The sequence below is a fragment of the Zootoca vivipara genome, chromosome 6, assembly GCF_965207765.1.
Source record: "Zootoca vivipara chromosome 6, rZooViv2.hap1.1, whole genome shotgun sequence".
NCBI classification, from domain to species: domain Eukaryota; kingdom Metazoa; phylum Chordata; class Lepidosauria; order Squamata; family Lacertidae; genus Zootoca; species Zootoca vivipara.
The window spans coordinates 93,166,625-93,190,409 of NC_142589.1; the positions used below are offsets into that span (position 1 = coordinate 93,166,625).

Sequence of the window (23,785 nt, forward strand, 5' to 3'; positions counted from 1 at the left end):
GTTTGGCGCTGGGACATATTGAAGAGTCTTTCTTCCTTCGTTTTTGGGCAATCGCTCATAGCCAAGTAAGTTTGTGTTACATGAATATGGTCTTAGGTAAAGCTAAGGAATGCCTGGATGGTTAAGTCCAGTCAAAGGCGACTATGGGGTTGTAGCGCTCATCTTACTTTCAGGCTAAGGGAGCTGGCGTTTGTCCACAGACAGCTTTCCAGGTCATATGACCAGCAGGACTAAACCGCTTCTGGCGCATGACGGAAACCAGAGGGCATGGAAACGCTGTTTACTTTCCCGCCGTAGCAGTACCTATTTATCTACTTGCACTGGCATGCTTTCGAACTGCTAGGTTGGCAGGAGCTGGGATGGAGCAAGGGGAACTTGCCCCATCACGGGGATTCGAACCGCCGACCTTCTGACCGGCAAGCCCAAGAGGCTCCATGGTTTTGAGCACAGCTCAACCCCCTTCCCATTATGGTCTTAACGATGTGTCCGTAAGTGACTGTTGAGGCCAATTCTGGATCCACACGTCCTTCCACGGTGGGGACATAGGTTTCCTGGCGGGAGTTGATCCCGGTGAGCATTTGCCAAACATGCCTTCCTCTCAGTTCGCTTCTCCCTTATGTCCTGAGTTTGTGCTTCTTCAAAGCCCATGATGCCTTTGGTAAAAGCTGTTCTCCAATTGGAGCACTCGAAGGTCAGCGTTTCCCAATTTCCCCTGCTTATACTGCATTTTTTTAAAGCTTTGCTTTGAGGGCATCTTTAAATCTCTTTTGTTGTCCTCCAGTACAGTGGCACCTTGGTTCTTGAATTCAATCCATTCTGGGAGTCCGTCCGATTCCCGAAACCGTTCAGAAACCAAGGCACAGCTTCTGACTGGCTCTGCTCAGTCAGAAGCCATGTCAGACGTTCGGCTTCCGAAAAAAACGTTTGCAAATCGGAACACTCACTTCCAGGTTTGCGGCGTGCGGGAGCTGAGACAACTAAGCCGTTCGGGAACCAAGGTACCGCTGTATTTCACTTTCCATTCTTAAGTTGGGAATAGAGCAGCTGCTTTGGAAGATGGCAATCAGGCATTATCGATAGATGATATGGTGGCACCATTCGCAGATAAAAACGACCAGAGTAATATTGAAATTTACTCCTTTTTTTTAAGGGCCAAGACTCCTGGGATTCCATGCACAGCTTGGCACAGATTGGGGTGACCTTCGCTCGAGCCGCAGCACCTATTCTCTCCCCCCTCAAGCCCTGGCATCTACCTTCTCCTGCCTCCCTTGAGCTCCGGCACCTATTTCCTCCTCCTCCTCCTCCTCCCTCGAACCCCGGAACCTATTTCCTCCTCCCTTCCTTGAGCCCCATCACCTAATTCGTCCTTCCTCCCTCGAGCCCCGGCATCTATTTCCTCCTCACTCACTCCTTCCCTTGAGCCCCGGCACCTATTTCCTCCCTCCCTTGAGCTCCAGCATCTATTTCTTCTTCCCTCCGTCATTCCTTCAGCCCTGGCACCTACTTCTCCCTCCCTTAAGCTCCAGCACCTTTTTCCTCCTCGCCCTCGATCAATCACCGGCACCTAGTTCCTCTTCCCTCCGCCATTCCTTTGAGCCCTACTTCTCCCTCCCTTGAGCCCCGGCACTTCTTCCCTCCTTCCTCCTCCTCCTCCTCTCTCCCAGGCTGCTCTGCTCGCCCGGCGCGCCCCCGACGCTTCTCCTCCTCCTCCTGCGCTCGCTCTGGGCTCGCTCCTCGGCTGCCTTCCTCCTCCTCCTTGGTCCTCTTCTTCTTCCTCGGGCCTCTCCATCATCTTCTCCATCGCAGGCGGGCAGGATGGCCGAAGGCGCGGCGCTGCTCCTGTTCCTGCTGCTCCCGCGGGCCGGGCTGGCGGCCCTCGCTTCTTCTTCTTCTTCATCCCCTTCTTCTTCTCCTTCTCCTCCTCCTCCGCCGCCTCCTTCGTCTTCTCCTCCGCCGGGAGACGGCGACCCCTTCGCGGCTCAGCTGGGCGACATCTCCGCTTGCCAAGCGCGCTGCGCGCCCAGCCTCCGTCTCCAGACCCCCGGCGCCAAGGTAACCCACCCAGGGCCCCCGGGCGCGCGGCGCAGGCTCCTACTCCGAGTAGACCCCTTGCCCCCAAAGGGAGTGGGGGAAAAACACACCAGGGTCCAAGCTCGCCCCGTGGTTGCAATGGGTCTACTCGGAGTCGGGGATGGAGTTGCAGGCAAGCCATTCAGAGAAATGGCACCCCCCCCCCCAGACCCACACGCCTCAAACATGCAAGATCCGTGCACGGTTAAAATACATTATTATATTTAAAAGCAGGATAAGATCTGCTCCTTTAGCATCCAAGATTCGTGCACAGTTAAAAGCGATTCTATTTAAAAGCAGGCGTAGATTCGCTCCTTTGGCATCCAAAATTTGTGCACCATTCCTGTAAAAGCGATCGTATTTAAAAGCAGGAATAGATTTGCTCCTCGAAGCACCCAAGATTTGCGCTCAATTAAAAGCGATTGTTGTATTTAAAAGCAGGAATAGATTTGGTCTTTTAGCACCCATGTCTCTCTGTTTCCAAGGTGGCCTTTTCCGCCAGGGTCTTGTTTTCGGTTAAAACGCACACAGAATTTCCGGGGAGAATCAAAAATAACGCAGATAAATAGCCTTTGATGCCTGTCTCTGTCTGCCTCCCCACTCCCACCCCCCTCCTCGTGGTCCCCCAAACTGGGAAGAATACGAGCATCCATCTTTTCCAGGCTGGAAGGAAAGAGACGGAAAAGGTTTAAGGAAAGAAATAAGGGGACCTGTTTGCAAAAAAGGGGGGGAAGCAGTTTTTAAATATAAATGAAACATGCCATTTTAAAATTATCTGTTTTTTATTTGGGAGGGCATATCTGGTGTATGGCTTTATTTAGGTGCGAGGTGATTTAATTTAATTCAATTCAAATTTTTTTTGCATGTGGGATCTGCTTTCTGCAGGTACCAATCCATCACTACCCTGTCCATCGGCAGAAAATGCTTTGGATAAAGAACCCTCGCTCTGTTACGTCTGATTTTTATTTCTGCTTGTCTGTGCCGCCCCACCCCCACCCCAAGCTAAAATCCACCCATCTCTCTTTCACAGACATGCAACCTAGCCTTGTTTCCAATTTCGTGGGGCTTTTGGCCTCCGGCTTTTGGGTGGGGGGCTCAAATACTCAGAGTAGACTCACTGGAACAAAAGGAGACGACTTGTCTGCAGTTCCGTTAATGGATCCGCGCTGCGTAGGATTTAGCTGCAGACAGCCCTAACTTTGCAGGCGATTTCATCTCCCAAAACATCTTTTGTTCCTCTGCATTCAATTTTTATTGAGGGGGGGGGGGCGTGTTTGCATAAGCCGTGTTTGTGACATACACAATTAATTTTCTGCAGTGCTGGGAAAGGAGTATGGAATGCATTGGGAGAAGGGGACGCGATTAAAATAAGCAGGCCGAGGTTGCAAGCTATGCTATGGTTATTCTTTAAGACATTTAAAATTTATTGGCCCATTTAAATCCGGCCTCTGGTTAGGAGGTCGGTGCGGGGGACCAGTGTGTGTGTGTGTGTGTGTGTGTGTGTGTGTGTCCCCGTTTTCCTCCGCTGTTTGCTGGCAATTTCCCGGTAGACTGCTCCTGGCCATGGAGGTTCTGTGCAGCCACCACCACCCCTCTCCTTGGTGCTGATCCAAAACTGAGGGGCGTGAATTGTGTTGCTGAATCGGGTCTCGTCTCATGTCCTTCCTGTGAGTCAATGTTCCTGGGACAATCGCAAAGGTGATGCAGCGAAGACTTTTAAAACCCTCCCTCTGATTCTACAGGAAGGCAATTTAAAGATAATAACAATATTTTTTTTTCCTCCGTCGGATTAATTTTAAAAACGTCCTTTTTAGGCTTGCTTTTATTTCATTTTTCTTTTTTCCAAATTGCATTTTCTATTCGTTAAAGAAGACTTCGGCCGGGTCCCCGTTTCCCCCCAACCTGCTGTCGGAAGGCATTTATTTATCAGTTTCGTAAGATCTTTGCACCGCTGGATTGTAAAGAGGAAAGCAAACGGGAAAAACCTCAGGGCAGCTTGCAAAAAGAAAAGAAAAGAAAGAAACCTCAAAGTTAGTGCAGAAATGGATAATGCGCTCATGTTAACAAGGAAGGTAGATTTGGGTTGAACATTAGGTGAGAGCAATTTGACAACCTGGAGGCGTAGCTGAGTTTTTGTAGCTCTGGGTTGCCTGCATTAAGCGATATGCATGGATATAAAATATTTTTTTTTATTTGCTTGTTTTATTTATATGCAGGCATTTGCAAAACACTCACTCAGAAAGCTCTCTGGAAGCGGTGTGTTGCAATATCAAAATAATAGGTAAAGGTAAAGGAACCCCTGACCATTAGGTCCAGTCGTGACCGACTCTGGGGTTGCGCGCTCATCTCGCATTATTGGCCGAGGGAGCCGGCGTATAGCTTCCAGGTCATGTGGCCAGCATGACAAAGCCGCTTCTGGCAAACCAGAGCAGCACATGGAAACGCCGTTTACCTTCCCGCTGTAGCGGTTCCTATTTATCTACTTGCATTTTGACAGGAGCTGGGACCGAGCAACGGGAGCTGACCCCGTCACAGGGATTCGAACCGCCGACCTTCTGATCAGCAAGCCCTAGGCTCAGTGGTTTAACCCACAGCGCCACCTGGGTCCCTATCAAAATAATAGAGTAGGGCAATTACTTCCCTTGATCTGGACAGGTGTGGTTGCAGCCCAGAACAGCATTCACTTCCCCCCCCCCTGCTGCATCACACTCTGTCTTGACTCATGTTCAGCTTGTGGTCCACCAAGACCCCCAGATCCTGTTCACATGTCTTGCTAGTCAACCAGGTGTCCGTCCGTCCCGCATCCTATATTTGTGCATCTGGTTCTTCCTGCCAGGGCAGTCTCGAGCAGGTCGCGCGCCCTGGCGCTGAGGGGTGGAGATCGCTCCGGTGCCCCCGCCCTCACAGGGCGCAGCATGGCTTCCGCGTGGCTTTGCCGCGCGGCGCCCTGGTGCCCCGCACCACCGGGACTCTACCTAGAGCTGGCCCTGCTTCCTGCCTAATTGCAGCCTTACATTTGTCCCACAGAACCTCTTGGGCTTGCCGTTCAGAAGGTCAGCGGTTCAAATCCCTGCAATGGGGTGAGATCCCGTTGCTCTGTCCCTGCTCCTGCCCACCTAGCAGTTCGAAAGCACGTAAAAGTGCAAGTAGAGAAATAGGTACCGCTCTGGCGGGAAGGTAAATGGCGTTTCCATGTGCTGCTCTGGTTTGCCAGAAGTGGCTTAGTCATGCTGGCCACATGACCCGGAAGTTGTACGCCCACTCCCTCAGCCAGTAAAGCGACCCCAGAGTTGTCTGCGACTAGACCTAATGGTCAGGGGTCCCTTTACCTTTACCTTAAATTAGTCCCTATTGAAATCCATTTTGAAATATATTTTTAAAATTGTCCAGTTGCATCTTGTTGTTGTTGTTTAGTTGTTTAGTCGTGTCCGCCTCTTTGTGACCCCATGGACCAGAGCACGCCAGGCACTCCTGTCTTCCACTGCCTCCCACAGTTTGGTCAAACTCATGTTGGTAGCTTCAAGAACACTGTCCAACCATCTTGTCCTCTGTCATCCCCTTCTCCTAGTGCCCTCCATCTTTCCCAACATCAGGGAGTCTTCTCTTCTCATGAGGTGGTCAAAGTATTGGAGCCTCAGCTTCAGGATCTGTCCTTCCAGTGAGCACTCAGGGCTGATTTCCTTCAGAATGGAGAGGTTTGATCTTCTTGCAGTCCATGGGACTTTCAAGAACAGGCATCCCCAAACTTCAGCCCTCCAGATGTTTTGGACTACAATTCCCATCTTCCCTGACCTCTGATCCTGTTGGCTAGGGATCATGGGAGTTGTAGGCCAAAACATCTGGAGGGCCGCAGTTTGGGGGTGTCTGCTCAAGAGTCTCCTCCAGCACCAGAATTCAAAAGCATCAATTCTTAAGCACCTTAGAGCTGCACCTTAGAGCAGCGTTTCTCAACCGGTGTTCCGCGGCACACTACTGTGCCGCGAGACGCTGGCTGGTGTGCCGCGACGAGAAGGGCGATTTGCATTGTCACATCGCTGACCCGCCGGAAAGGAAGCCGGCCGGGTCACGACGCGAGGCGAGCGCCCGCGTCGTGACCCGGCCGGCTTCCTTTCCGGCGGGTCAGCGCTGCCTATTGGCGGCTACCAGGCATGTGACAATGCAAATCGCCCTTCTCGTCGCCGCACGTCGCGGCAAAATTTAGAGTCGGCATCCAGCCGGAGGCCAGAGAGGGCGCCGCCGCCGCCGCCTGGGGAGGAGGAGGCAGGCGGGGAAGGCTGCGCAGGGCTTCCCTTCGCCGGGCCAGAGCGGCGGCGGATGCCTGGGGCGGCTGGGAGGGAGGCGGCGGCAGCTGCGCGCCCGTGTCTGCCCGCCTGGGGTCTGTGCGTGCCGTCTAACGTGTCCCCGCTCGCTCCGCAGGCTCTGCGCCTGGTGGGTCCGCCTGGCTACTGCGCAGCAGTTCTTCAGTGGCATGCTTTACGTCTCCCCTCCAAACTAAACTAAATATAGGGCGGCACAGAGTTGGTGTGCCGCGGGATTTTTTTTCATAGAACAAGTGTGTCTTGGCCCAAAAAAGAGACCAACTAAGTATGTTCTGTGTAAGAGCTTTCATGTGCATGCACACTTCTTCAGATACTCAATGGGTATGGTAAACCTGTTGACGACTGTTAATGACTGCAATTAGTCCTACAGGAAAAAGCAAGGGTAGTAAGCAGATGATCAAAAATAGAGGCTAGTAGGAGAACACTTCAGTCTCCCAGGTCATACAGGGGTGCCCAAACTTTTAATAATAATAATAATAATAATAATAATAATAATAATAATAATAATAATAATAATAATTTATTATTTATACCCCGCCCATCTGGCCGGGTTCCCCCAGCCACTCTGGGCGGCTTCCAAAAAAGCAGAAATTCTAAAATACAGAAATCCATCAAACATTAAAAGATTCCCTAAACAGGGCTGCCTTGAGATGCCTTCTAAAGGTCTGGTAATTGTTCTCTTTGACCTCTAGTGGGAGGGCATTCCACAGGGTGGGAGCCACTACCGAGAAGGCCCTCTGCCTGGTTCCCTGTAACTTGGCTTCTCGTAATGAGGGAACCGCCAGAAGGCCCTCGGAGCTGGACCTCAGTGTCCGGGCAGAACGATGGGGGTGGAGACGCTCCTTCAGGTATACCGGACCGAGGCCGTTTAGGGCTTTAAAGGTCAACACCAACACTTTGAATTGTGCTCGGAAACGTACTGGGAGCCAATGTAGGTCTTTTAGGACCGGTGTTATGTGATCTCGGCGGCCGCTCCCAGTCACCAGTCTAGCTGCCGCATTCTGGATTAGTTGTAGTTTCCGGGTCACCTTCAAAGGTAGCCCCACGTAGAGCGCATTGCAGTAGTCCAAGCGAGAGATAACTAGAGCATGCACCACTCTGGAGAGACAGTCACTGGGCAGGTAGGGACTCAGCCTGCGTACCAGATGGAGCTGATAAACAGCTGCCCTGGACACGGAGTTGACCTGTGCCTCCATGGACAGCTGTGAGTCTAAAATGACTCCCAGGCTGCGCACCTGGTCTTTCAGGGGCACAGTTACCCCATTCAGGACCAGGGAGTCCTCCACACCCGCCCGCCTCCTGTCCCCCACAAACAGTACTTCTGTCTTGTCAGGATTCAATCTCAATCTGTTAGCCGCCATCCATCCTCCAACCGCCTCCAAGCACTCACACAGGACCTTCACCGCCTTCACTGGTTCTGATTTAAAAGAGAGGTAGAGCTGGGTATCATCAGCATACTGATGGACACCCAGCCCAAACCCCCTGATGATCTCTCCCAGCGGCTGCATATAGATGTTAAAAAGCATGGGGGAGAGGACAGAACCCTGAGGCACCCCACAAGTGAGCGCCCAGGGGTCTGAACACTCATCCCCCACCACCACTTTCTGAACACGGCCCAGGAGGAAGGAGCGGAACCACTGCATGACAGTGCCCTCAGCTCCCAAGCCCTCTAGACGGTCCAGCAGGATGTTATGGTCAATGGTGTCAAAAGCCGCTGAGAGATCCAGCAGAACAAGGAAACAGCTCTTACCTTTGTCCCTAGCCCGCCGGAGATCATCGACCAGTGCGACCAAGGCAGTTTCAGTCCCATGATGAGGCCTGAATCCTGACTGGAAGGGATCCAAATGGTCCGCTTCTTCCAGGCGTGCCTGGAGTTGTTCCGCAACCACTCGCTCAATCACCTTGCCCAAGAATGGAAGATTTGAGACTGGGCGATAGTTGGCCATATTGGCCGCATCTAAAGATGTTTATTAAAAAAGCGGTTTGATAACCGCCTCTTTCAGCGGGTCTGGGAAGGCTCCCTCATGGAGAGAAGCATTTACCAACCCGCGAAGCCCATCGCCCAGCCCTTCCTGGCTAGCTTTTATAAGCCAGGATGGGCAAGGATCAAGGAGACAGGTGGTTGGTTTCATTCGTCTAAGCAGCCTGTCCACATCCTCGGAGGTAACAGATTGAAATTGATCCCACAAAACTTGACTAGACAGGACTCTAGCACTCCCCCGCCCCGGCCCTGCTCCCACGGTGGAGTCTACCTCTTCCCGAATCTGAGCGACTTTATCTGCAAAAAACTTTGCAAAATCATTGCAGGAGATCATGTGGCCCGTACTGGGCCCAGATGGAGCAGGTGGTTCCGCTAAATTGCGAACCACCTGGAAGAGTCTCCTGCTGCTGTTTTCTGCAGATGCGATGGAGACGGTGAAGAAGGTCCTCTTCGCCGTCGCCATTGCCACTTGGTAGGCTCGAAGTTGAGCTCTAGCCCGTGTCCGGTCTGATTCAAAATGAGTTTTCCGCCACCGGCGCTCTAGCCGTCTCAACGACTGTTTCATTGCCCTCAGCGCCGGGGAAAACCACGGGGCTGTCCGGGCTCCATGCAATCTGAGAGGGCGCTTCGGAGCCAGACAGTCAATAGCGCTGGTTAACTCCGCATTCCAGCGGGCCACCAGGGAATCAGCTGAAAGGCCATCGACATGGGATAAAACATCCCCTACCACTCTCTGGAAGCCAATTGGATCCATTAAGTAGCGGGGGCGGACCATCCGAATCGGTCCCACCTCCCTGCAGAGGGGAAGGGTTGCGGAGAAGTCCAGTTGCACCAGAAAGTGATCTGACCATGGCACTTCGCAAAAGAGGGCCAGATTTGATGAAGTGAACATGTTGTTGACCTTTTTTAGGATTGAAGTTGTTAAGCTTTTTTTTCCCTTACAATTTTGTTGATACTTTTAAAGGATTGAAGCTTTTTTGGGGATTTGGCCCCAGGAAATAAACTGGCAGGCTGGATTAGGCCCCTGAAACGGACTTTGGACCTGTAGGACTAATTGCAGTTGTTAACAGTCGTCAACAGGTTTACCATACCCATTGAGTCTATCACCCATCTCCCACTACCCTTCTGGGGAAAAAATCCACCCCACTCTCCCACTATATATAAGGGTCTGGTGACTTCTGTTTCTGTGTATCTGAAGTTGCAGGGATTCGAACCACCCACCTTCCGATCGGCAAGCCCTAGGCTCTGTGGTTTAGACCACAGCGCCACCCGCGTCCCCCCTTCCAGGCCTAGGCAGGCAACTAAGAACAGATCCTTCAAAACAGTTAATTGTTGCCCATTTTCCACCGAATTGCAGTTAACAGCATACATATATATGAGAGAGACAGGGGCCTGCAAATATTTCCTTTGATAAATATTTTTAAAATATATCTCAGCCCCCCCCCCCGTACGACGCCCCTTAAAAGTAGGCACATATCTTGTCAGGCTTTCCCCCATAGTCTAGGCTCTGGGTGGCAGGGGCTGAACTAACACCTCCCCACTCAAAACTGCCTTTTTTGTTTTCCAGCCCCTGCTCTTTGCCTGCATAGCCCTGCCCCTCTGGCTCCCGTCCTTTGGTCACACCTAGAAGTGACCAAGAGACCAAACATCAGGATCGGGCTTTGTATAGGGAGAAATCGAAGGAAACAGGAACAGGAGGGAACTATGATTCTGTGACGGCGGAGGGGGACCTGCCCAGCACCTTAATTTCTCTCTCCACTCTTCTCTCCCCCCCAATTCCCCCCCCCCCCAGGATGCTGTCCTCAACGCCTGCTACCGGGGCTGCCGGCTGTTTTCCATTTGTCATTTTGTGGACGCCACGGCCGACCTGAATGCAACGAGAGTCGAGTGCGAATCGGGTGAGCCCGCGCCCCTCCTCCCTACAAACAACATCCCCCCCTCCAAACCTCGCTTGGTTACATTATCCAGAACTTCCTTTCCACTTAAACTGCTGTCATCTCCCCACCGGCTATATTGGAGCTTCTGCAAGTGATTCCCACAGACAGCCGAGCAGAGGGGAGGGATAATGGAAAATTGCAGGTGGGGACAGGTATGAAACAAGGGGGGAAACCCCTCCCCTCGTTGTCCCTCGTAGGATGTGATTAACTCCGCAATAGACTCTGTCTTTTTAAAGGCAGTAAAACCTTGGCCGTGACTCTCGTTTGGGAGGTAGCAAAGCCAGAGCAGGGACTCGTTCAGGGACTTGAGGAATACCCTCCTTTCGGAGGCAGGTTGTTCCGCTGGGAGATCCCCCAAACTCACGGCCATGTGCAGAGGTGTGACAGTACGCCTCACCCCATCGGAAAGAGCCAGAGCGCAGACTCACGCAGAGACGCGGTGGGTAACCTCTCTCTCTCTCCCCCCAAACTCTTCCCCTCGACAATTTAGCCTGCATGGAAGCCTACGCTGGCGGCGATGAACAGTTTGGCTGCACGACGGGATGCAGGACTCAGCTGCCGGAGACAGACAGCAGGGGAGAGAAGGTAATTCGTCTCCTAAGCTAGTGCCGGATTTGCGTATAAGCTAAACAAGCTGCAGCTTAGGGCCCCACTCTCTTGGGGGCCCCCCAAAAAATGTAAAGGGGAAAAAACTGGATGTACATTTCCAAAATATAAGATAAAAAACAAATAAAATAAAACCTCCATCCAGCAACCGTGTTTTATGTTGTGTAGGCTCCTAGGACGACGACGACAACAACAACAACAACAACAACAACTTATTATTTATACCCCGCCCATCTGGCTGGGTCTCCCCAGCCACTCTGGGCGGCTTCCAACAGAAACATTAAAATACACTAATTTCTTAAACATTAAAAGCCTCCCTAAACAGGGCTGCCTTCAGATGCCTAAACAGGATGTAAGTCATGGGCCCCGCCGGTTAGCCTGCTCCCTAAAATATCCTTGGTTCGCTCCTTTCTATATCTATATATATATATATATATATATATATATATATATATATATATATATATATAGGGTGCCTCCATTCTGCATGGACTGGTTGCATGGCAACATGGGCAAATGGCTTGAGATACCTGTGAGGTCCATCAATGAATATATAGCATACATTCAACAAAAAAACAGTGACAATTTGTCGCCGACAAAGGACAGCTGTACATATAAATGGCCCTATTACTTTCAGGAGCTTAGGGCCTCATCAAACCTAAATCCGGCCCTGTCTTAAGCCTTTTTCTAACGGCGAATGTGCAGATACCCTGGATATCAAAAGTGGGGAGAAGGCTGTCTTGAGCCTGGTCAGAAAAAGCCCCTCCGTCCAACCCGGAAAGCCTAGAACAGGGGTCAGCAAACTTTTTCAGCAGGGGACCAGTCCCCTGTCCCCCAGACCTTGTGGGGAGCCGGACTATATTTTGGAAAAATAAATAAAATAATGAACGAATTCCTACGCCCCACAAATAACCCAGAGATGCATTTTAAATTAAAGCACACATTCTACTCATGTAATAACGCGCTGGTTCCCGGACCATCCGCGGGCTGGATTTAGAAGGCGATTGGGCCATATCCGGCCCCTGGACCTTAGTTTGCCTACCCATGGCCTAGATGTTACGGGGTCGGTTTGGGCGGCAAAGCAAAAAGGCACTCTGCACATGCTCAAAAGTGCTCTTGCTGCCGCGCCATTGCTGCTCTGCGGAGGCTGCGGTTTGCAAAAACGATATTAATTTGGGAAGCAGGGGGTAGGGGGGAACGGGACTGTACAGCAGGCACCCCCAAACTGCGGCCCTCCAGATGTTTTGGCCTACAACTCCCATGATCCCTAGCTAGCAGGACCAGTGGTCAGGGAAGATGGGAATTGTAGTCCAAAACATCTGGAGGGCCGAACTTTGGGGATGCCTGCTGTAGCGGAATGACTGAAGAAGATCCGGTATTCCTGTATGCTCCCAAACAAAGTGGAGGATTTAAAATGTGTGCCAGCGGTATCTGGAAACAGACCAAACTCACCCAAAAAGTGATTTACAACTGTATGTAGATGCCCGTCTTGTAAAATTCCAACACGAAAGCTGCATTTAAAGCTGCGGACAGGGGGAGCTTTTTTCAGCTCTCGCGGGGGAGCTTTTGGGGGGCTGGCAGGGCCAGATGCAAAGTTGGGCGAGGCTTCAGGGTCTGAGTTCAGGTCCAGGTTCCCCACCCTCACTGAATTAAACCATCCCCTGGGCAAGTAACATAATGTTACTCGCCCCAAGATGGAAAGAAGCAGAAGACCCAGCAAAAGGAGAATGGATACAAAAACTTATGGAATATATGCAGAAATTTGCAAAACACGCCAGAAGAATAAGAAATCAAGGCAACACGCTTTTTTAAAAAAATAAAAGAATGGAAATGGGTTGTGGAATATTTGCAGATAAATTGCAAACAGATAAGAACATCAGCAGGATTATTGCGACAATTATTGCAACTGCTATTGCCGTTTTATAAGAGTATGTATTTAAAGCAGATGAATACATGAGCAAATTAAGTTAATTTGGACATGCAGAAGATATTAAAAATAAGGAACCGCAGAAAGAGGGGGAAGGAAGTCAAGTTTCGAAATGTTACAATGGTTGTAAAATTAGCGAAATGTATAAATTTGAAAAGCATAAATAAACTTAAAACAAATAAATCAACCGTCCTCTGGGAATACAGTGGTACCTCTACTTACGAATTTAATGTGTTCTGAAAATTTGTGAGTTGAATCCCATAGGAATGCATTGGGAGAAAAAATTCGTAAGTTGAAGCAACCCTATCTAAAAATTCGTAAGTAGAAAAAATCCTATCTAAACCGCATCCAAGATGGCGGCCGGAGCTCCATTCGTAAGTAGAAACATTCGTAAGTAGAGTTATTCATAAGTAGAGTTATTCGTAAGTAGAGGTACCACTGTACGCAAACCAGTCTAAAAGGGGTGCTGGAACCCCCAAACCTCTCTCTTCAAAAGCACAACATTGCTACTAAAGTGGCACCTGTGTGGGTTTGGCGTCGAAATCTCAGCCCAGCGGGAGAGCGGTGCTCCTATAGCCAGTTTCGTGAGACTGAGCATAGTGGCAGGGGGGAAATATTTGTGTGGGGGGGGATTAGAGAGCCATTCTTTAGTCTTAAAAACAGCTTCAGAGGCTGGATCCTCCAGACATTTCCTCCAAAGCCAAGCCGTGGGCAGGAATGAAGCAGGAAACATCCTGTGCCCAAACGACTCATCCTGCCACCTGTCGCTGCGGGCAGAGTGCTTGCCTGCATGTGTGCGTCTGTAAACGTGTGTTTGGATCGCAAACGTGGGCTGCAGAGATTGCCTTTCTGAATCCTGGCAAGACAGAAGTACTGTTTCGGGGGGGGGGGACAGGGGGTGGGCAGGTATGGGGGACTCCTTGGTCCTGAATGGGGTAACTGTGCCCCTGAAGGACCAGGTGCACAGCCTGGGGGTCGTTTTGGCGCAGGTCCATTCTGTGTCCAGGGCGGCTGTCTATCAGCTCCATCTGGTACGCAGGATGAGACCCTACCTGCCCGCAGACTGTCTCGCCAGAGTGGTGCATGCTCTGGTTATCTCCCACTTGAACTACTGCAATGCGCTCTACGTGGGGCTACCGGAAACTGCAACTAATCCAGAATGCGGCAGCTAGACTGGGGACTGGGAGTGGCCACCCGGACCACATAACACTGTTCTTGAAAGACCGACATTGGCTCCCAGGACATTTCCAAGCACAATTCAAAGTGTTGGCGCTGACCTTGAAAGCCCTAAACAGCCCAGTATACCTGAAAGAGCTTCTCCACCCCCATCGTCCATCCCGGACACTGAGGTCCAGCTCCAAGGGCATTCTGGCAGTTCCCTCCCTGTGAGAAGTGAGGTTACAGGGAACCAGCCAGAGGGCCTTGGTAGTGGCGCTCGCCCTGTGGAATGCCCACCCATCAAGAAATAAACAACTACCTGACTTTTAGAAGACACCTGAAGGCAACCCTGTTTAGGTCAAGGAACCCCTGACCATTAGGTCCAGTCGCAGACGACTCTGGGGTTGCGGCGCTCATCTCGCTTTACTGGCCGAGGGCTAAGCCGAGGGCTAAGCTGCTTACATGGCTAAGCTGCTTCTATCAAACCAGATCAGCGCACGGAAACGCCGTTTACCTTCCCGCTGGAGCAGTACCTATTTATCTACTTGCACTTTGACAGTAGGAGCTGGGACCGAGCAACGGGAGCTCACCCCGTCATGGGGATTCGAACCACAGAACCTTCTGATCGGCAAGCCCTAGGCTCTATGGTTTAGACCACAGCGCCACCCGCTTCCCTGTTTAGGGAAGATTTTAATGTTTGATGTTTTATCACTTTTTTTTTATTAATACTCTGTTGGGAGCCACCCAGAGTGGCAGGGGAAACCCAGCCAGATGGGCGGGGTATAAATAATAATAACTATTATTATTCTTATTTCTCCATATACTTGGTCTGGGTACGGCATCATCCCCATTGCACACCTGTAAGAAACCGACTTTCCAGGGTTTGGGAGTTTTCAGATTGCCTCACGCCTATCTTCACACAGGTCCTGGACCTGAAGCCCCCCTCGTTCTCCGTCTTTGACCTGGTCTCCAGCTTCTGCAATGATATTGTCAGCTCGGCGCAGAGTTTCATTTCCTCCACGTGGACCTTCTACCTTCAGGCGGACGACGGGAAAGTCGTCGTTTTCCAGGTGGGTGCTGGCAGGGTCGGTGTGGTTTGGGGGGGCGGGTGGAATAAACCAGGGAGCGGGGGGGGGGGGAGAGACTCGAGCAAAACAGAAGAAGCGTGCTTTATTATTATTATTATTATTCTTTTGACAAAGTAATAAAGGTAAAGGGACCCCTGACCATTAAGTCCAGTCTCAGATGACTCTGGGGTTGCGCTCATCTCGCTTTATTGGCCGAGGGAGCCAGCGTACAGCTTCCGGGTCATGTGGCCAGCATGGCTAAGCCGCTTCTGGCGAACCAAAACAGCGCACGGAAACGCTGTTTACCTTCCCACCGGAGTGGTACCTATTTACCTACTTGCACTTTGACGTGCTTTCGAACTGCTAGGTTGGCAGGAGCTGGGACCGAGCAACGGGAGCTCACCTCGTCGTGGGGATTCGAACCGCTGACCTTCTGATCAGCAAGCCCTAGGCTCTGTGGTTTAGACCACAGCACCACCCGCATCCCGACAAAGTAATAAGCATGCATAAATAAGAATAAAAATGTGCACACACACACACACCCTAGACCATTCCGTTGTAACTTCCAACCTCCCAAAATTTCAACACCTCTTGCGATTGTTTTCCTTTTTAACAGCACGAATTCTACAAACACCTTCCATATCTCCTCAAAAATCATTTCTCCTGCGTATTCCCTGACTTAATGGCACATGTTAATTTATCATTAGTAGCTATATCCCACACTTCTTTATACCATTCTTCCGTTTTATAAAAAAATTCCTTCAGTAGCACCTTAAAGACCAACTAAGTTTATATTTTGGTATGAGCTTTCGTGTGCATGCACACTTCTTCAGATATCTGAAGAAGTGTGCATGCACACGAAAGCTCATACCAAAATATAAACTTAGTTGGTCTTTAAGGTGCTACTGAAGGAATTTTTTTATTTTGCTTCGACTCAGACCAACACAGCTACCTTCCGTTTTATATTCTGCTTGCCCCTTCCACTTCCTGCGTAGCTATCACAATTGGCGCAGCTGTCAATAAATCTGTGTGCAGGTCTTTCATAAGCCTGGGGACCTTCCACCCCATCAGACATTGATAATATTTCTACCTCTGGTCAGTTTTAACCGAGAGGAAGGGTACCGGTACTCTTGTTAAGTTTAGCCCAAGCAAACAACTGCTCTATCCCTGAATATACGGGATGCACAGGAACTCATTCTAGTGGCATCAAGGGGGCAGGGGCTGCTTCAGAGAGCGGCAGGGCATGAAATTCTTAATTTCACGGTCATGGATTCGAGTCTTACCATGCACAAAAAGATTCCTGCATTGCAGGGGGGCTGTGATCCCCACAGACCCTTCCAATTCTACAATTCTGTGATCCAATACTCCATTGGAATCCATTTCTGTGTTTCTCTGCGTGAGGCCTTTCTCTTTCCGCGATCGCACGGAAAGGGCCTGCCATTTTTGCAAGTGTTTGTGTTCCTTCTATGACTTTTATCATCTCAGGAAATCAGGAAAACACCATGCAACCCATTTACGTTCTGCAAAAATATCTGTCATTTTCAGCTTCCATGCATACACTTTTTCTCGGTTCCGTTCATTTCCTCTCTCTTTTCGCAAACTTGTTTTCAGCGCTGGTGCTAATTGACCATTTCAACGCGCGCTTTAAAGAATATAAAACAGGAGCTAAAATTGTTTCGTAAAGCTCAGTGTCAGAAACAAGTTTGCTGAAAACTGTACGGTTGAGCAAACTGCTCAGCGGTTTTATTAACAGTTAAGCGATATATCCGAAAGGTTTGAGAAAACAGTAACGGCAGGGAGTAGGTAAGAACATCATCCCCTCAGATGTCAAGGAAATAAACAACTATCTGACTTTTAGAAGGCATCTGAAGGCAGCCCTGTTTAGGGAAGTTTTTAGTGTTTTATGTTTTATCGTGTTTTTAATGTTCTGTTGGGAGCCGCCCAGAGTGGCTGGGGAAACCCAGCCAGATGGGCAGGGCATTAATAAATTATTGTTATTATTATTAAGAATGTTTTGTGCTAATTTGAATAAAACACGCTCGTGCACCCCGTGTTCGCAGACAACGCAGAGCTTCAACGTGAAGCTGGGCACGGTTGCAAACCGCGATGTACGAAAAACACGCTCTGCAGAAGCAGCCCCAGTGCATTTCGAAGGTTTCATATGTACCCAGATTCCTGCATTGCAGGGGGTTGGACTAGATGACCCTCGGGGTCCCGGCCGACTCTGCGCTTCTAAAGACTGTCCTCCTTTTTCTCCTCAGTCTCAGCCAGAGATCGAGTATCCGGTTCCAGAGGTCCAGGCACCCAAATCGGAGGTTTTGGAGAAGGCATGGGCGCCATCGACCTCCAACACTTTGAAGCCCCACACAGGTAAAAGGAAGTATTGATTTTGCTTCGTGTTATTTTGAATCGCCTGCCCTTCAAGCCAAGGCCCCAGGGCAGGCTGCAACCCTTAAAAGGCAAGACGGAAAGCAGTTTTAAACAACTCACGATCGCAGAAAAGACGTACTGAAAAGACACGTCTCATCTGTCGGAAGGCCAAAGAGGTGCGTCTCCTGAAAGGTGTGCTCAGCGCACCTCTGTGGGGAGGGGGCTCTGCAGCGTAGGGGTCCCGGGAAAGGGATATGCTTCATTGCACAGCGATTTGCACTAGCTGGAGCCTTCGGATGACGGCGAGCGTGCTTGGAAACGATTTTTAACATCCTTGCAAAAACCCAGGGCGCCGGTGGAGAATTGGGAACGCCACCATAAACCGCTCCTGGGCTTATTGCAAACTTTCCCTCTCCCGTTCTTAAAGGCGGTTGGGCTCGGCGGTTTGCATTATTTCCCCGCGCGCCCCACTCATGGGTCTCCTTTCCTGCCCCGTATTTCCCTCCCCGCACACTTTCCTCGCCCCTTCAGGCCTTCGGGAAAAACTGGAGAAACCTCCCGTGGAGGAGCCGAAAGCCAGAGCGAAATCGTCGCCCCCTGCGGAGACCCAGGCGCTCCCAGAACACGACTTTCTGGGCTGCATGTCCAAGTAAAGAAGTGGGGGTCGGGCAATATTTGGGGTACAGGGAGGGGACTGAGTGGGTTGGGTTGGGATTGAGGATAAATGTGCAGACAGGGCCCAGAGGTCAGTGAGGCTGTCATGGGTCTGGGATGGGAGGAATCCACTTTATTTTCTTATTTAATTTTTTGCTTGAAAAGTCAAGTTCCTAGTCCTCATGGAGGGCAAAGTTAGGCTCAAAGTCTGTGGCTGGTGCCTGCTGAAGTTCTGCAAAGTGGTTGGGTGAAAAGGAGGTGTGTGTGTGTGGGGAAACGCAGTTCATTATTATTCTTTCCCGTTACTCATCAAAAGAAATTTTAGTTTTTTAAAAATTTCCTTACACTTCCAGATTCAATCTAAATCGGTCAGGAGCCTTGCACTGCCGCAGGACTTTTAAAGATATTCTTTGAATATTATCCAATCTTTCTGGTTTTATTTTCCTCTTATTCTCCCTGTCATTTTTGCAAGTTCTAAATATTCTATCATATTCACTTGCCAGTCATTTTTTTGGTGGGAATTATATCGCCTTTCCAATTTCTAAGCTATTAAAATCCTAGCCGCTGCGGTTGTGTGCGTGAAAAGGGTTCTAAGGTGTGTTTTTTTGTATTTCATTGGAAATTGTATTGTATTGTAAGCAAAGATTTGAGGGGCGGGGCCAGAGGCGTGGAGAGGCGGGGCCAGCTTGGGAAGTGGGCAGGGTGCAGAGGGGCGGAGCTTCCATGCAAGGGATGCTTACCTGGCCAGACTCACCTGCTCCCCTCTTCCACATTGTTGATGGTCCTCTCCCCCCCACCCTTCCCCACCCGCCGCCGGCCCACCCTCCTCGTTTCCCTCTCCCCCACCAGCCAGTTCGAAGTGTCCGCCCCCTCCATGGCCGGCCATAATCTCGTCGTCTCTCTCTGGCGGGGGGCCTCTGGGTGTTACAGACGTTCGGGCTTGCCGCGATGGATCCTGGCCGCTTGCCTCTTCCTCTCCATCATGGTGATGCTGTGGCTCAGTTGCGCCAGTCTGGTGACAGCCCCCGATCAGCACGTCAAGACCCAGGTATGGTGTGGGGGCCAAAGGGGGAGATGGGCAGCGAGCCTTTTCTCTTCCCCCATTTGCAATACCCTTGAATATATATATATATATATATATATATATATATATATATATATATATACACACACACACACATACAGTAGCACCTTGGTTCTCAAACTTAATCCGTTCCGGAAGTCCGTCCCGAAACCAAAGCGTTCCAAAACCAAGGTGCGCTTTCCCGTAGAAAGCAATGCAAAACGGATTGATCCGTTCCAGGCTTTTAAAAACAACGCCTAAAACAGCAATTTAACATGAATTTTACTATCTTAACGAGATCATGGATCCATAAAATGAAAGCAATAAACAATGTACTGCAATGCACAAAATCAATCCATCCCAAAAAAGATTGCAAACCGGAACACTTACTTCTGGGTTTGCAGTGTTTGGGTTCCAAGTTGTTTGAGTACCAAGGCGTTTGAGAACCAAGGTACTGCCGTAGCATGTTTTTTTTCCAACAACCGAGCGATAGCCATGTTCAAATATATAAAAGGATGTCATATAGAGGAGGGAGAAAGGTTGTTTTCTGCTGCTCCAGGGAAGCGGACATGGAGCAATGGATTCAAACTACAAGAAAGAAGATTCCACCTAAACATTAGGAAGAACTTCCTGACAGTAAGAGCTGTTCGGCAGTGGAATTTGCTACCAAGGAGTGTGGTGAAGTCTCCTTCTTTGGAGGTCTTTAAGCAGAGGCTTGACAGGCATATGTCAAGAATGCTTTGATGTCGTTTCCTGCTTGGCAGAGGGTTGGACGGGATGGCCCTTGTGGTCTTTTCCAACTCTATGATTCTAAGGGAAATAAATGGGCAAATCTCCCTGTTTTTTTCTCTCCTCCTCCCCCACAGCCCCTGAGTATCAACGGGGACAAGGAATACCTGGAAGACCTGGATAGCGCTGTTCCATATTCCCTCCGCCCCGTAATAGCCGTCGCCATCTGCCCGGTGGAGAACGAGGAAGCGGCTCTCCTCCCCGTCAAAGTGGATTTAGACAAGACCGCCCTTTAAGGATTCCCCCTGCCCCATATCCCACCTTGCACCCCCCCAACCTCTCCTGTACTCCCCAATACCCCCGATTTCCTCTGGTTTTCCATCAGAATCTCCCCAGCCCACCCACAAGCCCCTCGTCGCAACACCACCCCTTCTTGCATCACCTGCTCTTTTGCCCAGGTGGGGCATTTTTTGAACTCGGTACCTTCCTGGCAGAGGTGAGGGCGGGGCCCCGTATTTTTCAGCAGTGACGTCTTGCGGGGTGAGTGGGTTGGGAAGGGGCAGGTCTCTGTGGTTTTCGAAACCGCTGCGTAAATTTGAAATCAACTTGCCATTCTCTGGGGAAAGGCTGCAGAAGGGTAGGCAGAGTTCAGTCCCGGGTTCAAATCGACGCGTCTCTGAGTAGGGCTGGGATGGGGGACAGGCACACACACCCCAGCCTGGAACAATGTAGACAATGCCAAACTCGATGGGCGATTCGATTCAGTATTAAGGCAGCGTTCCTGCTTGAGTTCGGAACAAAGAGGATTAGGACCTCGCTTCGCTTCCGAGCTCAGCGACTCAGAGTCTGGGAGGTCCCGAGTTCAGGTTCTGACATCTCCCAACAAGGCCTGGGTGCGAATGTCCGCTTCATATCCTTTGGAACCTGTGTCGTTTTTGGTAGTGCCCGTTTTCCGTTCCGTTTTGCACTGATGTCCGCTGGGGCCCCCCATCTCCTACCCCCCCCTCCTGGCACGCAACTTGTGACCCCCTGGCACTTAAGGGGGGGGCACACGCCTGCTTTGATCGCTTGTACATTTCGCCTAATGCTCGTTTCTCTTGTACAGAGGTTTAACTTATTTCCCGGTACCTTCATTTCCTCCTCCTTCTTCGTCTCTTTTCTCCTGCCCTTGTAAGGTAGCTCTTGCCGTCCATAACTTCTGAAGCAATGAGACTCTTTAAACATGTTCCAAAATATCAGGTGTGGAAGGAAAATCCTGGCGGTTGGGGGGGGGAATGTAATTTTAGGTCGTTTTGCTATCAGTATCCATCCGAGCTTCCGCAACAGGACATCCTGTGTGTAAAAAAGCTGAGCCACCATTCGTACGATCTTCTTAACGGAATAAAGCTGTGTTTTCCCCCAACCCTTTCCCGTCACCTCTGCCCATTTTTGGGGATCGAAAAATAGCAAGACCTCGGTGGAGCTGAGCTAGTACCCATCTATCTTAACCCTATATATCTCTTAATAAACCTTTTCGTCTGTCCTGGAAGTGTTGAAGAGGAATGGTTTGTTCTTAAGTTGTTTTTTCCCTGTTTAATAATAATAAGAATAAGAATCAGGTCGGGATCCAATGTGCAGAAGAAGTTGGGACAGATAATAAGAATAATAATTTTGTTATTTGTTACCCTGCCGACCTGGCTGGATCTGCTCCAGATCCTTTTTAATCCGAAAGTGGAAGTGCAGGTTTTTTTTGTCAGAGGCAACCCAGCAACCCAAAGCTGTGGGGTCTTTTTGGCGAGACAGGATGGGGCAGGAGTACAGGTATAGGGATCCACTGGATCCCCAGATGATGGGTCTACAGCTCCAATCAGTCCTAGCCAGCACGATCAATGATGAAGGACGCTGGGAGTTGTACCCCAGAAACACCTGGATTTCCAGAGGTTCGCCCTCAACTTCCCGGGGCTTAGGGGTGGGGCGCAGTGTCTTGCAAATACGAGCAAGAAGGAAGTGGCTGCCGGCCCAAAGAAAATAACCTTGGTTGTTGAATTGCACAAATTCTACCGGACTGATGCACCGATTTCAAACCTGCACATGTTTGCGTATGAATAAAGATGGTTTGGAAGAACGAAGCAGGCTCCCTGGTTTTTTAAGTGAGATTCGCCCCCAAATAGGGGCACAAATTCTGCTCGCCTTCCATTGCTCCTCCGAACAACTGATGGGGAAAGTTGGAGCCCCAAAACATGGAGGGGCACAGGGTAAACATGGCTTCATACGGTTTACAACTGTGTCTCTGGCCTCTTTGTGTGTGAGGGGGAACCTTTGGTGGCAAGAAGTCGGCTTCTCTCATGGCACGGTGAACGGAAAGGATGTTTCTCGCTTCGGTTGGAGGAAGCTGCTGTTTTCGTCTGCCCCCCCCCCCGCTGCAAAATTCAGGCAGCAGCTGCCGTCGAATTCCTACCCGTGCCAGGGAAGCATAGAGGAAACGAGATCTTTTGGGCCAGCTGTGTCCAGCTGAATCTCAGCAGGTCAGCCCAGGACAATGCCCCTTTGCTCTCTGGACCTGGAGAGTCGGAAGCCCTTTGTGGAGCCGTGTAAAAAAAGGCGTCGATTATTAGGAACGTGACATTCTAGGATAGGGGTGTTTATGGAAGAGAGCGGGGCGGAAAACTTAAATGTCCTGCAGATCAAAATGCTGATTTCTCCCCCACCCTAGCAAAGCAACTTGATGCCAAACAGATGTAGGTCTCCCTCTGTCAATTCATTCTACCCTAGCAACAACCCTGTAAGGTAGGTTAGGCTGAGAGAGATTGATGCCCCCCCAGGTCATCCAGCGAGCTTCAGAGCCGAGGGGGAGGATTTGAACCTGGGATGTCACAACTGGAGCATCCCAGGGCCTAAGATCTCAGAGACCTAGAGGCAGCCCCGGGTGATGTCTGGGGAATCCTGGAGATGGAAGTTAATTTGGGGACCCTGGAGATGGAAGTTAATTGGGAGGGGAGGAGGAGGAGAACCCCACTATCTGCCCCCCTGGGGGGCTATGCTATAATTTGCAGCTATCTGCTGCAGGGTTGAAACTTGCCAATTGCATACGCTGCGCCCAAGCTAACAATGAAATTCAACAGGGACAAATGCCAGGTTTTGCACTTAAGGCAGGAAGGTGCACTTAAGACAGGAAGATGCACAAATATAGGATGGGGAACACCTGGCCTACTAGCAGGACATGTGGAAAGGATCTAGGAGGTCTCGGTGGACCACAAGCTGAAAGTGAGCCCGCAGTCAGTTGCAGCAGCAAAAAGGACCAATGCTATTCTAGGCTGCATCAACAGAAGTCCAGTGTCCAGATCAAGGGAAGTCATAGTCTCACTCTGTTCTGCCTGGGTCAGACCACACCTGGGATACTGTGTCCAGTTCTGGGCACCAGAATTTAAGAAGGATGTTGACAAGCTGGAAGGTAGGCAGAGGAGGACGACCAAGATGCTCAAGGAAGGCTGGGGTAACTGTGCCCCCTGAAGGAGCAGGTGCGCAGCCTGGGAGTCACAGGTTTGGACTCACAGCTGTCCATGGAGGCGCAGGTCAATTCTGCGTCCAGGGCAGCTGTCTACCAGCTCCACTGGAGACCCTCCCTGCCTGCGCATTGTCTGGCCAGAGTGGTGCATGCTCTGGTTATCTCCCGCTTGGGCTACTGCAGGCACCCCCAAACTTCGGCCCTCCAGATGTTTTGGACTACAATTCCCATCTTCCTCGACCACTGGTCCTGTTAGCTAGGGATCATGGGAGTTGTAGGCCAAAACATCTGGAGGGCCGCAGTTTGGGGATGCCTGGGCTACTGCAATGCGCTCTCCGTGGGGCTACCTTTCAAGGTCAGCACCAGCACTTTGAATTGTGTTCGGAAACGCCCTGGGAGCCAATGTAGGTCTTTCAAGAG

General features: G+C 50.4%; 1 protein-coding gene across 2 annotated transcripts; it reads left to right on the top strand.

Moving 5' to 3' along the window:
* The first annotated feature begins 1,411 nt into the window (after positions 1-1,411).
* TMEM59L (transmembrane protein 59 like) lies at positions 1,412-21,989 on the top strand. Of its 2 annotated transcripts, none has more exons than XM_060275316.2 (8): positions 1,412-2,052; positions 10,163-10,268; positions 10,798-10,892; positions 14,922-15,068; positions 17,327-17,435; positions 17,967-18,084; positions 19,020-19,137; positions 20,019-21,989. In XM_060275316.2, exons 1-8 carry the CDS (start codon positions 1,816-1,818, stop codon positions 20,175-20,177), a joined length of 1,089 nt encoding a protein of 362 aa, XP_060131299.1. In that variant the 5' UTR covers positions 1,412-1,815; the 3' UTR covers positions 20,178-21,989. The 2 variants fall into 2 exon arrangements, with proteins under 2 accessions (XP_060131299.1, XP_034975046.2); XM_035119155.3 differs by having other exon boundaries at positions 1,697-2,052; positions 18,939-19,137.
* Positions 21,990-23,785: the final 1,796 nt, after the last annotated feature.